At 43.5% G+C, this 14,690-nt stretch overlaps 1 protein-coding gene across 6 annotated transcripts in view; it reads right to left on the reverse strand.

The window, feature by feature from the left end:
- SPRING1 (SREBF pathway regulator in golgi 1) overlaps window positions 1–14,690 on the reverse strand; it is a 259,804-nt gene that overhangs the window by 237,100 nt on the left and 8,014 nt on the right. For 5 of the 6 annotated variants that reach the window (XM_030860431.3, XM_060311027.2, XM_060311028.2 and 2 more), the window contains exons 2-4: window positions 13,102–13,258; window positions 9,036–9,187; window positions 8,530–8,643 (exon numbers count right to left, since the gene is read on the reverse strand). In XM_030860431.3, coding sequence (XP_030716291.1) covers window positions 8,530–8,643; window positions 9,036–9,187; window positions 13,102–13,258 — 423 coding nt within the window. Of the gene's footprint in view, window positions 1–2,441; window positions 6,442–8,529; window positions 8,644–9,035; window positions 9,188–13,101; window positions 13,259–14,690 lie in introns of those variants that run through there. The other variant, XM_030860435.3, reaches the window with a different exon arrangement.

Here is a 14,690-nt window from a genome sequence, read left to right on the forward strand (position 1 = left end):
AAACCTTTTACTGAGCGATGACTACAGAAGCCCTTAATAGGAATTCCAAGATGCTCTGAGCATCTCAGGTTAAGCATGCCTAAATAATTTAGCACTGTATTAAGGTATAGCTACATAGCACATTCTGGGCTTCCCTGCCAAAAGGCAGCTGTTTTTATGATGGAAAACACAGCAGCTGTCTTCACAGGTGCAGAGCAGCAATACATAATAAGTTGGTCCCAGCAGAGACGAATATGGTCTCTATTGAAAATCTGAGGAGAAAAAGGCAAAAAGTGGTGAGCCCCAGTTGAAATCTTCAAGAGAGAAGGGGAAGCCCTGATTTGAAGAAAACAGGCTCCAGATAACTGGTCTCCACTTACCCAGTGAAAATCAAAGCCAAGGACCAAGTCGCTGGGCTCTGGTCTTGCTTTAACACGTGGCAGGATCTTTGGCACAAAAATCAGAATTTTGGATCTGCAAGATACCTTAGCAATCACCCTCCTCTGACAAATGAGGAAACCAAAGCCAGAAGAGGTTAATTTACTCAAGGTCATTAATGCCTGTGCTCTCATCAGTAAAATTAGGATGCTACTCACAGACTTCATTTTGCTGTTACACTTATAAACACACACACTCCTCCCTCAGTAACAGTGACATGTGACCAACATAGTCTGAAATCTTGAATTTAACTGATAGCCAACACCACTTTTTCTCATTTAGCAAACACTTCTGATTTTGATAACCGGATGTAAGCTGATGAGAGCTTGCCTACTCTATGCTGCATAAAAAAATGTATGAATTTAGAAAGTCCAAAGACCTGAGGAACTACTGACCCTACCAAAAACTTGGAAAGTACCCTCTTAGAAATAAAATGCATTTCTAGCAGTGATATGTTTTGGTTCCTCTGAGCCCACAGACTGTACAGTCCTGAGAAACAATACAGCTGGACCCCTATCCAAACATTTGACTGACTGCAGGGCCCGCTGGTTGTAACTGGCCAGTTGTTTTGTTTATTATAATATTAAAGGCTGTACTTCTATTTTTAAAAAGTCCAGCAGTTCAGCTCTAACAGCAGACATGAATCGAGTTGTACAATTGAAGGTACGTGGCAAGGGGCTGCCGGGACACGTAGTTGGCCACACAAACACAACCGCTGTTGTTCCCCACTCAGGCCCTCGGAGGCCACCTGTTCCTCTTCATGTCTGTGTAAGCTGACTGGACGCTGAATGTTGCAGACATGTGACTGAGCGAAAACGGGGATCCTGGTACCCAAAACTGTCCTCACACCATGACAACACACTATGCAACAAGAGTCCACAAAGGCAAAGGGCCTGGAAGGCAATGCACTGATGCCACAGAGTCAGGAAAAGTGCTGTGTAGGAAAGAACTCTCACAATCCCACCGGATTCTTTTTTCTTTTAATTATTACTACTTACTTATGCGGTACCTTTTTAGAGTAGAATGACCAGTTTTCCGAATGGAATCTGTAGTGACTCATTTCCCCTCGCCCCACCCCCAAAGGCCCTCCTTGCAAAGAGCCACTGTAGGGGGATGGGGAGGGCAGATCTGCGGCCGGGGGGGGGGGGGGGCGCTCTCTGTAAACCTGGTCATTCTGCCCACAGGAGGTGTCTGCACCTGGATTGTGACAGCGCGCGAGGGATGCCGCCACAGAGTAACAATGCCATTCCTGGAGGCAGCACCGGGCTGGTAGAGACCAAGGAGGAAGCAGCACGTCCTATGGGATTCCAGGGTAATTTAATCAGCAGCACTTGCGTGCGGCAGAAGACAAGGGCAGCGAAATAATCAAGTCCACTCTCAGCTCCTGGTAGTTTTTCTGTTTAACCGAAGGGGGTAAAATGTGACCCGAGAGAAGGGCCTCTCTGCCTCGCCCGGCACTGCTGATGCGTGGAGCTGGATGACTGTGTCACGGGGGCAGTGGTGGGCTCCACCCAGTACACATACCGCCTGCCCTCAGTTGTGATAAGAATGTCTCAGACGTTGCCAACTGTTCCCTGGGGGCAAAACTGCCCCCATTTGCTGCCCTAGATCAACTGGAAAAGCTAGTCAACAAGTGAGCCACTTGATTCTGAGTAATGCAGGGTTGAAAAAAACAAGAAAAGGGGTTTAAGGCCTCCTTCAGTGAGGAACGCTCTGTAAGAAAAAGACCAACAAAAGTAAAACTGGCCAAGGTCAAGAAGAGCAGTTTACCACATGTGAAAGATAAACACCCAATCAAAATATGGGAAGAAATTAAATATCAATTAGAACATAGAGATCCATTAGCAAAAAGAGTTAAAAAATGATACCAAGGGGTTCGTAGGTATATGACAAAAGACACTCCTCGCATACTTTATTTATTTTATTTATTTTTGGCTGTGTCAGGTCTTAGTTGTGGCACATGGGATCTTTTGTTGTGGTGCGCGGGCTCCTCTCTAGTAGTGGCGTGCGGGTTTTCACTTCTCTAGTTGTGGCACATGGGATCTTTCGTTGTGGTGGGCGGGCTTCTCTCTAGTAGTGGCGTGCAGGTTTTCTCTTCTCTAGTTGTGGCGCGCCGGCTCCAGGGCATGTGGGCTCTGTAGTTTGCGGCACGCAGGCTCTTTAGTTGAGGCTTGCGAGCTCAGTAGTTGTGGCGCGCGGGCTTAGTTGCCCCATGGCATGTGGGATCTTAGTTCCCTGACCAGGGATCAAGCCTGCGTCCCCTGCATTGTAAGGCGGATCCTTTACCACTGGACCACCGGGGAAGTCCCACTCCCCACATAGTTTAGGTGGGAGTATAAATTGGTGAAAATCATTCTCAAATAAACATACAAACGTGTATGTGAAAGCATATCATCAGTGCATTATTTGTAGCAGCCAAAAAAGAAAAAAAAAACAGCAATAAGCTAAATGACCTCAGCAGGGATTAATAACATTACAGTATATCCATGAAACTGACACCAGGTGGTCACTAAAAATTATTAGATAGGCCTATATGTCACATAGAAGGATGTCCATCAGAGGATTGCTTTCAAGAAGAAAAAGTATTATCATATCTGCCTAGAAAGTCATGAGGGAAAGAGAAAAAAAACGGGCTGATCTCTAGGTTGCATGATTTTAGGTCATTATTACTTTCATCTTTGACACATTTCTGAATAACCTGCATTTTAAAAATTATCTTTAGCATGAGTTCTTCTAAAAACAGTAGTAAAAATAATACCTAGAACTCTGTAGTTGCCACCCTTCCACCCAAGGGGCCCACCCATCCTCACCTTGCCAACTATGTGATGTCAGACCCCCACTGGACTGCAGATGTGGACTTCATGCCCAGCACTGGGCCTTTACTCACTCCAACACCTCACAACAGCCCCACAAGGAGCAGATGCAATCCCATATCACAGAGCAGGGCCTGGGACTCAGAAGAGGAAAGACTACCCAAGGCCATGCCTTAATAAGTAGGAGTTACTGACTGCGAGGCCGAATTCTCTCCAGCCTGTGAAGAGTAGACTAAATAACAGTAGAAACTAACACAACAGAGTAAAGCAACTATACTCCAATAAACATTAAAAAAGAAAAAAGAGCAGACTAAATAAGCAACATATCTGTTCATTTACAATCTACCTGCAAATCCCAACGATGGGAACAGCTTGCTCGGAACCTTGCACACAGCTCCCACAGCACCTTTGCAGCCTCACCAACTGAGGCACCCCCTGGACAGCCTCCAAGTCAGCTCCGGGAGCAGGCCAAAAACTGCAAACCCTGCTCTAAAATCCTATCGCCCGCTTTTCCAAGAGCTGCTGAGCTCGCCCTTGGATGCCAGCCCCAGCATCGCCAGGTCCAGGGCCACCCCAAGTCCCAGGCCCTGCGGAGACAGTGCCTTTTTCTACAGAATGCTTCTTTCCCTGTTAGAACATACCTTATCTTTATTGCTCCAGCAGTGAGCATGGCAATTAAGATTCAGAACTGAGGGAAATGCTTTGAATTACCCAATTACCTTTCACCCCAAACATAACAATTTAAAAATTTTTCTTCTAAACTAAAGGTGTTTTCATTCCTTCTCTGATCTTCTCTTAAAATCCAATGCGTATCACGCACTTTGCTAAGTTCTGGGCATACAAAACTACAACAAGGTCCCTAATTCTGAAAACCTTCAGTCGAAGGAACCAGAAACAAACCAGAGAGGGGAGCAGGGAGGGGTCCAGGCTAGAAGCCTGGAGAGGCCCATGATGTTCCACGTCCTTGGGTGGCTTCGTTACAGAGTCTGCAGTACCGTGACATTCCAAAACAGCGAACATGCCTCTTAGGAGTATAGAAAAACATATTCCAGGGCTGAATGAAAATGACCTTTGGATTACTGACCCAATTTGGCTACTTATACCACCTCTCCCCTCTGCTGGCCTGGACAACCGAGATCTGTATGCTCTCAGAGGAGTGTTTACAGATGAGTCAGCGTTGGAGCTGGCGAGGGGTGGTGGGAAGGACAGTGGACCCAGCGCTGGAGATGAAGGTCGTGTTTTGGTTCCGTCATGGGACCCAGGGAAGTCACTTCACTCCATTTCCTCATCTACGAGGTGGGAACAAACGAGCTTAATTCTCTACCTAAGTTGCAAAGGCTGTGAAAGCAGTGAAAATGCAAAACGTGCTCGCCAATATTCAAACACAGAATAAACAGGTATGGCTGACCTCTGATATAAACTGTTTCCACAGTAAATCTACGTTATTGCCCAAGGGTTCAAATAAGCTCAAAGTGACAACTACCAGGAGACTGAGTTACCACAAGCAATGAGCTGGTGAAACATGCAGACGTGTCCATTACTTTCACACACAGTCTGATTTAGCACCAGTGAACACACACAGAATCTGAAAAACCTGATGCAAACTGAATAGATTTCCTGGGATCTAACATTAAAAACAACTGCCAGACAGTTCACCCTCTAAGAAAGTTGACTTAGGGGGACAAACTACTTTGGGAAGATAAGTATAAGTAACAGGAGGGAGTTAAGGGAAATTATTCCATTGAATAGACTGCAGAAACATACAGGAAGGCAAACATGGCCCAAGGGAAAAGCTCCACTGAAATAAAAATGCTGAAAGCGGGCTGTAAAGCTCGTGCTCTGCTCTGAGGGCAACCGCTGAACAACCGAAAAAGAACAAGGAAGACCTTGCCCAATACCAGGGTTAGTGAGGGGCTCTGGGAAAGAACAGTGTGCGGTAATGTGACTCTGGAGAGGAAAAGGGGGCACGACGTCTTGATCTGAGGACCAAATACTCTCAGCCTTGACAAGAGAGGGTTAGTGTCATATTAGAAACACAGGACGCCTCCATCGTGTGGACCAGCAGCCTGAACATCCAATGTCCACGGAGGGTAGATGTGAGTCTCTCAGGGCACCCTGACAGAAACTTGAGTTTTGTTCTTCTTTGTAAATCACAGGGAAACCAAATGTCTGTACCTATTACATCTCCCGAAGCTGAAAGCGATAAAGGACGACCACTTACAGTCAGTTGCGAGATGTATCTCCACTGAGGAATCGCCTTAAGATGGGGTTTCCATGACAGAAGAGGAGGAGGCCGCCCAGCAGATGACTTTCCTGAGGCTCCCACTGTCCCACGGCTGAGAAGACCAGTCATTTCAACAGGGGCAGTGGAAACAAGAACAGAACCCTCCAGGACAACAAGGCAGAATTTCTGGTTAAAACGGTGCATGCACATAGGTAAACAAGCATATCCAAATACCACTAGGAAAAAACCTGAGAGCACATGGTGCCAGCTGCTAGAAAGCTGGCACAGGATGAGAAGGGAGCAGCATCTGAGTTTCTAGACAATTTTAGATGTCAGGACACGGTGTTCAGGGCCCACTCTTGAAGATGCTGTTAAAACAAAACCAAGAACAAACCACCGCGAGAGAACATGCATGTTCTAAGAGACCAAACATTTTATCTGGGTGAAGGGTCGATCTCATTCTTGAAACTCAAGAACACAAGAAAACAACAAGAACAATCTCCTTGAATATACTCAACTATCAAAGAATTTTCCTATAGGAAACATGAGAATTTTCCCACTACTCTAAAGAAGTCCAATAAATAACTTTACAGTGAAGGGCCCGGGGAGAACACACACAGATGCCCACAGGTCCCCGAGCAGCCGCAGAGGAGAGGCGCTCAGAGTGCTGATGCCTTCACCAGGTCGCCCACAGTCTTGTCTTTCTTGAATGTAACCCGCTGGCTGGCATTTCCAACTGCTTTACGGAACAAGTCCATCTGGTAAGCCCGGGGGCGAGTGAGGCCAAAGAGCACAACACAAGAAGTGGTCAAGGTCAAGTCTTCTCCTGAAGACCAGAGAAGGGCTTCAGGCTACAAGTTCTTCAGCAGCGCATCCTCCCAGTGGGTTGAGTCTCCCTCACCGTCACGCGGGGAAGAGCTCGGGAGGGCTCTCTCCGTAGCAGTACTTTGCTATGGGATCCCTATAGGTGTTCTCATGCTGCACGCTCTGTTGGCAAAAGGGAAGAGAAGAGCGCCGTGAGAGAGAGCAGGACGGCGTCCGGCAGACGCTCCCTGCAGGAGCCCGGGTAAGTCCATCTCCAAATGTCACCAAAAGGGTCCAGGGCACTTTCTGGAGCAAACGCAGATGCTCAGCACAGAATGCCAATGAAGGGCATGAAAATGGACACAGTGTCACCACAGGACTGTTTCTTTTATGCACACTAGTGAGTTTTTTTTGTAACAACCTAGCTGTGACTAGGATAACTTGAGACAAAAAATTTTCCTCAAAGTATTTTAAGTCAGATTAAGATCCAATGGGTGTTTTGCACCTGACCCCGTGCTTCAAAGGAATTCAGTCCCCGGCACTGAACCCTGCAGAGATGAAGGAGATGCACTTCAAATTGCTTTCGTCAAGTTTTATGTACCTAAGGGCTGGTACACAAGCCGAATCCCACAGTACCACACAAGCTTCATCTGGCCAAGCAAAGTGTGATTTAACACAGACAATCATCCGTGGTGGCTAATTTTTCAGCAATTTGTTTTCATACAAGCAACTTGAGTTTTTGGCTAGTCTAGAATTCATTAATTAGCCTAAAACCAAGGCTAAACATCTAAATTGTACGTATTAATCCAATTTACAGACATGCAGCCAAATCTTCTCTTTCTTGGGACACTTATAAAGGCAAATTGCCAACTGGTAAATTTCTCTTTACAATGAAAATGCAAAGTCTGAAATTTTAGCATCTTCACTCAAGTTTGGAAATAACTCCTGGGTTTTATCAGTTAAAGAAAGAAAATACTTGGCCTTTTCTAACATTTCTCAGAATGACAGTATGAATCAAAGTAAGTCATGGGTTCAGCCATCCTCCACATTTCCTTTAAAGCCCATTCAAATGGAAAGCTCTTCCAGCAAAACAAGGACATCAGGAATTTCCTCATGTTTCAAATGCTCATTATAATCCCTGAAACATTTACCCAGTGATGCTGAATGCTCTAAGAGCAGACCAGAGACATAAAGAGTGGCGTAAAACCCAAAGGCAGACTACAGAAATCTGGCAAAGGGTACAAGAGCTCCAGAGAATGACAAATGAGTCATTCATCTCAGACGGAGCCAGGACAGTCTTGCAGACACCATGAATGGAAGCCAGAGGAAGAGCACCCGTATGACAAACACGTCTGGTGATTTTACAAAGAGAGCTCCAACAACCGCCAGATCACAAAGGCTGAGAGCAGAGGATGCGGAATGATGGAAAGGCAAAGACGTTCAGACGCTTTCAGCAGCTGGTGCCATGTTTAGTGCCCAAGAGCAAAGCATTTAATGACAACGTGCTGAAAAGTACTGAGAGCTTGGCAACCTACAGATTTACCTGTGTATTTTTCAACACCCACCTGCCCCATCCCCTTGAATCCTAAAATAAACCACAACTTTGTCCCCGAATAAATGAGTACCCACTCTAAATGAGTGGTTGCTGGAAAGCCTTAAATTTCAAAGACGGAGGAGAGAACTTCTCTCAGGAATTGGACTATCAGGACTCCACCCAGACTTTAAAATAATTTTAAGCTTCCAGTTAAAATACAGACAAGCTAATCAGATAAGGAAGATGCAAGTTAGTCAGACCTTGATTTGATATAAATATTTTACATCCCTAACTTGTATAAATCTCATGTTCACATTCTAAATACAGTCAGCCCTCCATACCACGGGTTCTGCATCCGTGGATTCAACCAACCACGGGTCAAAAGTATTTGAAAAGACTCCAAGAAATTCCAAAAAGCAAAACATGGTATTTACACTGTATTAGTTATCGTAAGTAATCTACAGATGATTTAAAGCATACGGGAGGATTTAAGTAGGTAAGAGGCAAATATTATGCCATTTTATATGAACATTTAGGGATTTGGGGTCCTGGAACCAATCACCCTCGGATACCAAGGGGTGATGTACTATGAATCCACCAAAGCTCCACACAACGTCGTTTAAATCTCTTCTCCATTATCACCCCACCAAAAGCCCCCAGTGCATATTTTCGAGTTTTCCTGCAGACCCTGACTCCCACCAGCAAATACCCCAGCTACAGGCATCACAGCTTCTGACCTGGGACGAGGTCCTGCATTTCGCCAAACACAATTCAAAGTGATCTTCGACTGCCATGAAGAGGTTCTGGAATGCCACAGCTGCCCGGTTGAGGAAGCGCTCCAGGAGAAGTTGCTATGGAAACAAAAGTCAGTACCTGTAATAAATTCCAAACTCAGAAGCACAAGGTAACCTTGGAAATTTCTCCTAAACTAACAGACTGCTGATACGGGGAAGAAGAGGGGAAGGAGAGAGAGAGGGGAGCTCAAGTGAGCAGGAGGGCTGATGTTTTATTCTTTAGATATCTGATTAGGAATACAATGGCCCATTCTGCCAAAGAACCACTGGAGGAACTGGGAACCACCTCCTTTCCTTGCAGACAAAGGCTACCTCACAGCAGCCATTTCTGACACCGACAAGGTTCCCTTCTATTTCCAGAAGAATCTCACAAGAAGATTCTAATGCTCCTAGTGAAATGCAGGCAGAAAGAATAAAGGAGATGCAGCACAAGGAGCAACTCTCCATACCTTGTTGGGCTGCAGGCAGCAGGAGACACAGTACTCATAGGCGCTGCAGCAGCCATTGGACAAGCAGCCATCACAGCAGTACTGCTTTGTGCCAGGGACGTTGACGTTACAGCAGCCATTTACCAGCAAATCTTTCCTCTCACAAACGTAACCTGAAAGTCAGAGACTAACCTGAGTATAAACCCAGCAGTCCCCCCACCTGCCCACCAGGGGCGATCATGAGGCAGCAATGAAAGTCCTGCATGCAAAGAACATAAAGATAGAGTCTGGAGTCAGGGGCATCCTAAGGACCACAGAACCTGGAATCAGAGAGTGTCTAATCAGAGCTTGCTTCCTGCATGCAGCAGTTTACAGGAAACATGGACTCCCATCTTGTAAGTAGGCTATATATATCCTAATCTGCCTAAAATTACGTTTTAGTCTGCTGTCACATATTTGATGCAATCAACACATCGCCTATGTTTTCCTGTGCTAACCTATGCAAGCCAATTATTCATCTATGCCTGGGAAAAAATGTCATTATTTTTCAAAGAAAAATCTGAAAAGAGGAAAAAACCAAGGTTTTCACTCCTGAAAGTGAGATCCTTCTAGATTTAAAACCAACAAAAAACCTCCACATATACTTTTTACATTTAAATACCTTTTAAATACTTACCATGTATTTAGTAGTTTGAAGGATTTTTTAAAATAGTAGTCACACCTAACCTTTATAAACTGATTTAGGCTCCTTTTAAGTATACATTGCAGGGTTTCAACTACCCCTCAGAATTAGGGAATGAGAGTACTCTAATACCCAAGGAAGAAAAATCCTCCCAATTCCCTCCATTCATCATCTAAACACACTCCCTCCAACCTAGTTCATTCATTCATACTCAACTTTAAGAATCTCCTCACAAAAGCTAGTTTATTGTTCATAGCTGCTAAATACACATTTCTCTATATCCTTCTGGGAGTGGGACAGAAAAATGTAAGAACAAGTCCATTAGGGACACCACGTGGCCCATGGGAAACTCCCAGGTGCAGGCCCAGGCCCACAGGTACACACACGGGCCCACGGGTGCACACAGGTGCAGAGCAGCTGTTCCTCACATCATTCCATTCTAAATGCCCCAGCTTCTTAATCCTCAGAGAATGAGACATCGTGAAGCATGAGGTTGTTTTCAGAAACTACTCTGGAAAAACAAAGCATGAGGTTGTTTTCAGAAATTACACTGGAAAACGAAGTCTGTGCAAAAGCAGGAGGCACCATTAAAATAAGAGTGGAAGGGACCAGAAGGGCCCTCACGTCACACGGGGAAAACTGAGAACCAGATCGCTGCTGTTGTGGTTTTAACTATGGCTTCTGTCTTCTAAATTAAGACAGGATGATTCTAATGCCACATTAAATGTTTCTGGGATTCTTCCTAACTATTCTTACTCACTTCCTTCAGAAGGGTTATAAATTAAAAATCTGAATAAGCCAGCATGTTCCTCAAAATTCTACCCCAAATGATACAGAGCATCTTATCACATGATCTGTGTCAGAAAGATGTAAAACATTACACTTGTTGAAATGATCTTTCTGCCCTTTTCTCTTTTCCATGTTATAAGTGTTAGCATCTCAGGCCTTCTGTTTTTCCCCAGTACAAACTGCAAGTATTTAGCTTTGAAACCAGGTGGGTCTTTCTAACTCCTGGTGAAAGTCCATCAAGATTTTTCCTTTTGCATCAGAAATGTACTCCTGCAAACATTATTTCCAATGAGGAGTCCTGTGAGATCACAACCTCAGAGTGTGCTGCTACTGACTGGGAAACCAACTTCTAACCTTTGAAAAGTTTGTAACTCTGCTGGTTGTCTTACTGAATAAGGTGTCACCCTGACAACACTCGTGGGGGTGGCATCTGCTTGCTAAAAGGCAAAAATTCCTGCAAGTTTTCTTTATTACACTGCTTATCTCCTCTCCTGCATTCATGGACGTAAAATAAAACCTATGGTTCTTGGATTTTTTTTGATTGGTTCTTGGAACTTAAGAAATCTGAGAGTCTTTGTCTCACTTGAATTAAGCAGAGGGAAATCATTCTTTTGCTAGCTATGACAAAAGAAAAGGACAAACTGTCATTCATAACTAATATTAAATATTAAAGTCAAGTCATAAGATTTCACACTTTCTCACTGAGTACCATACAAACAAAAGCCTATAAGAAAAAAGCACTGAACTCCAAGTTCAGTCCTGGTCTTAGTCCTAGGTCTGCCCCTGACTGACTAGCTGGGTCATCTTATGGAAGTAACTTTCCTTTGCTAAACTTTACTGTTAAAACAAAGCAAAAAAAAAAAAAAAAAACAAAGCAAAACAAATGTTACTTGCAATTTAATCTGCTTTTTCAATGTGATCTTAAAAACAGAGCTGGGCACTGTTGAGTCAGCAGTGCATTTTTGTGCAAAATTTTCCAGCTCTTCTAATCTAGGTGGGAGGTTTTCCTGATTCCTTCCTTCAATCCCAAATAATCTCATCTGCTCTGATTCCTTTGAGATCTTTTTGGAAAAGTTTTTTTTTTTTAATTATTTTGCTGGGGTTGCAAACTTTAAATATAGATATATAAAAAGCACTATAGTTCCATTTTGAAGATAGCACGTGTCTTCATTTTGTTAGGCTTCATCAGGTATCGATTCAAGGTTACCTGTATCAATTTCAGTATTGTGACATTCATAACCCATTTGTTCTGAGACTCTCTAAGAGAGAGCCAATTTTACTCTTGCAAACTAACCAGATTATTGTAAACCACCAGGTGAAAAGGGAATAAACAATCTGTAAACCAGTCGGGGAATTCTGACCACTGTTTGGATAGCTGACATTAAGGAAAAGTGGTACTCTCTTGGCGTGATAATGGTATCCCGTTTATGGTTTGTAAAAGAGCCCCTGCCACCTTGGGCAGGTTCCTGAACCGCTTCGTGTCTGTATCTTCAACTACAAAGTGAAGACAGAAACACCTACACCTCACAGGACTGCTACAACTATCAAGTGAGATGTTATTCAAGGAGAGCTTTTAGCCCAGTGCCCAGCATGTAGTAAGGGCTAAATTAATGCAGGCAGAGCATTACCAGGAGTCTCTCCTTGGGGGACTGGGCCAGTCTTAAGAGTGGTTAGAGCTCTAGCGGCTGTCTAATCCAAACGCCTCGCCAGCACAGGAATCGCCTTTCTTATACACTAAAACTCTGGGAGAAGGCACCAAAACAGACAGATTGTTTTTTTTAATTGAGGTATCATTGATTTACAATATTACGTAAGTTTCAGGTGACAACTTAGTGATTCATAATTTTTAAGAGTTATACTCCATTTATAGTTATTATAAAATATTGGCTATATTCCCTGTGCTGTTTGATATACCTCGGTAGCTTATATTTTATACACAGTAGTTTGTACCTCTTAATCCCCAGCCCTATCTTGCCACTGTAAAAAGAATGAAATTTTGCCATTCGCAACAACGTGGATGGATTTGGAGGGTATTACACTTAGTGCAGTAAGTCAGACAGAGGAAGACAAATACTTTGATGTTGTATGATATCACTTATACGTGGAACCTAAAAATAAAACTAGTGAATATAACAAAAAAGAAACAGACTGATGTTTTAATAGTAACAGTAAAACATTTTGAAAGTGTTTATAATTCATTTGAGATTATGCAGTCAACAAGGGCATTCATTCTCTTCCTAAATGCCAACACTATGTGGATACGATTCACGTCAGCAAGAAGGAAAACTTTATCTTGTAGAGTTCACCATCAAAATGAGAAAAAAAAGACTGTTAAGATCTGAAAGTACTGGGGCTGGGAAGAGACTGGCAGGAAGTAGTCAAGGGGCTGACGCATGATAAAATGCTAAAACCGTAATTCTAACTCTGGAGAGTGTCTCTTATCAAACCAAGCTTCTCTGACGTTGAGGGGAACCTTGAATGATGAGTCAGATATAAAAGACAAAGACGTGAGAAGTGTTGAAATGGGCAAGAGGGGGAAAGACAGCATATAAAATCCCTATTTAAAAACCTACGAATGGCCCAGGGACTGCAGGAGAGGAAGGGAGCCAGACTAACCAAGTTCATCCGTGATGAGGTGCTTCCCTTGAATGGAGTTCCGGCACTGGTTGCTGGGCCGACTGCTGTTGCCCAAGTTAAACTGCACTTTCCATGGGATGGGCTGATCGTGGTCGTGAACCTGGAGGAGATTCCGATCTCTCACTGCCCTCTCCTCCTACAAAGACACCATAAATGACAAGGTTAAAGTATCACTTCTTGCATTTTCACCAATTTTTCCATAGAAACTACAGTAATAGGAAAGAAACAATATAAAACAGCTTGCACAACAGGAATCTGCACTCCCCTGGTATGAGTAAAGTCTGAGCCAAAGTCATGAAAAAAAATGCAGTGCTTCCCTGGTGGCAGAGTGGTTGAGAATCTGCCTGCCAATGCAGGGGACATGAGTTCGAGCCCTGGTCCGGGAAGATCCCATATGCTGCGGAGCAACTAAGCCCATGTGCCACAACTACTGAGCCTGCACTCTAGAGCCTGTGAGCCACAACTACTGAGCCTGCGTGCCACAACTACTGAAGCCCGTGCGCCTAGAGCCCGTGCTCAGCAACAAGAGAAGCCACTGCAATGAGAAGCCCGCGCACCGCAAGGAAGAGTAGCCCCCACTCACCGCAACTAGAGAAAGACTGTGCGCAGCAATGAAGACCCAATGCAGCCAAGAATAAATAAATGTTATTTCTTTTAAAAAATGCAAAATAAACCTGCAGGAAGAAGTAATAAATTAGGGCTATGCTTCAAAACTGACAGACTTACATAAATGCCCTTGGACTACGTGCATGTTATGAATGTGTACAAAAGCATTAATTTGTCAAAAAAATTTGGAGGGAAAAAGTTTTGAAATTTTTCTGATGGCAAATCATTTAAAATATTTTTTATATTAAAACAAATACATTGTGGAATAGAATGTAAAATCTGAATACACTTTTAAAATAGAAGAGGAAACTTCAAAGAAACTTTCCAACTATCATTTCAGACAATACCTGGACAGGTCTGGGCACAAGGTTACTTTCATTTGCAGTAAGGAGTTTAGTGGTAAACTAAGGGGAACGCTGAATTGGGAGGTTGATTTCAGGGGAAGAAGAAGGATGTCAACTGTCAAATTTCTTCTATGAAAAAATACTAAGTATGTGACCCTTAGAACATACCTTTCTTTATAAAAGACACCCATGCCAGCCAGCCCTTTACCGAGACATGCAAAGTGAGGAGTTGCTCTAGAGGCAAGAGTTTAGATCTTTTCTCCTAGCCCCCAAGGCACAGTCGGGCTTTCCAAATTGCCTTTGTTATACTCTTAAAGAAACTAAGTAAGGTGCCTGAGTGCCAAAAAAACAAGCCATGCAAGAAAGAGCCATCTTCTCAGAGGATTCTTCAACCTATCTATCACTGGAAAACAAAACAATGATAAGACTCCCTCCAAGAGGATTTTTATACATAATAGTTTAACCATTCTACCATTTTAATAGAGTTCTGTGGCTTTTGCCATTAAGAATGATCTGTCATGTGTCACTGTTTGAGAAAAAGGGACTAACCTTGAAAGTTGATAGCAAAGGTTATACTTTAAGACAATGGGAAAGAGCTATACACTTACTAAGATATCT

The sequence above is a fragment of the Globicephala melas genome, chromosome 13 (genome assembly GCF_963455315.2).
Source record: "Globicephala melas chromosome 13, mGloMel1.2, whole genome shotgun sequence".
NCBI lineage: Eukaryota > Metazoa > Chordata > Mammalia > Artiodactyla > Delphinidae > Globicephala > Globicephala melas.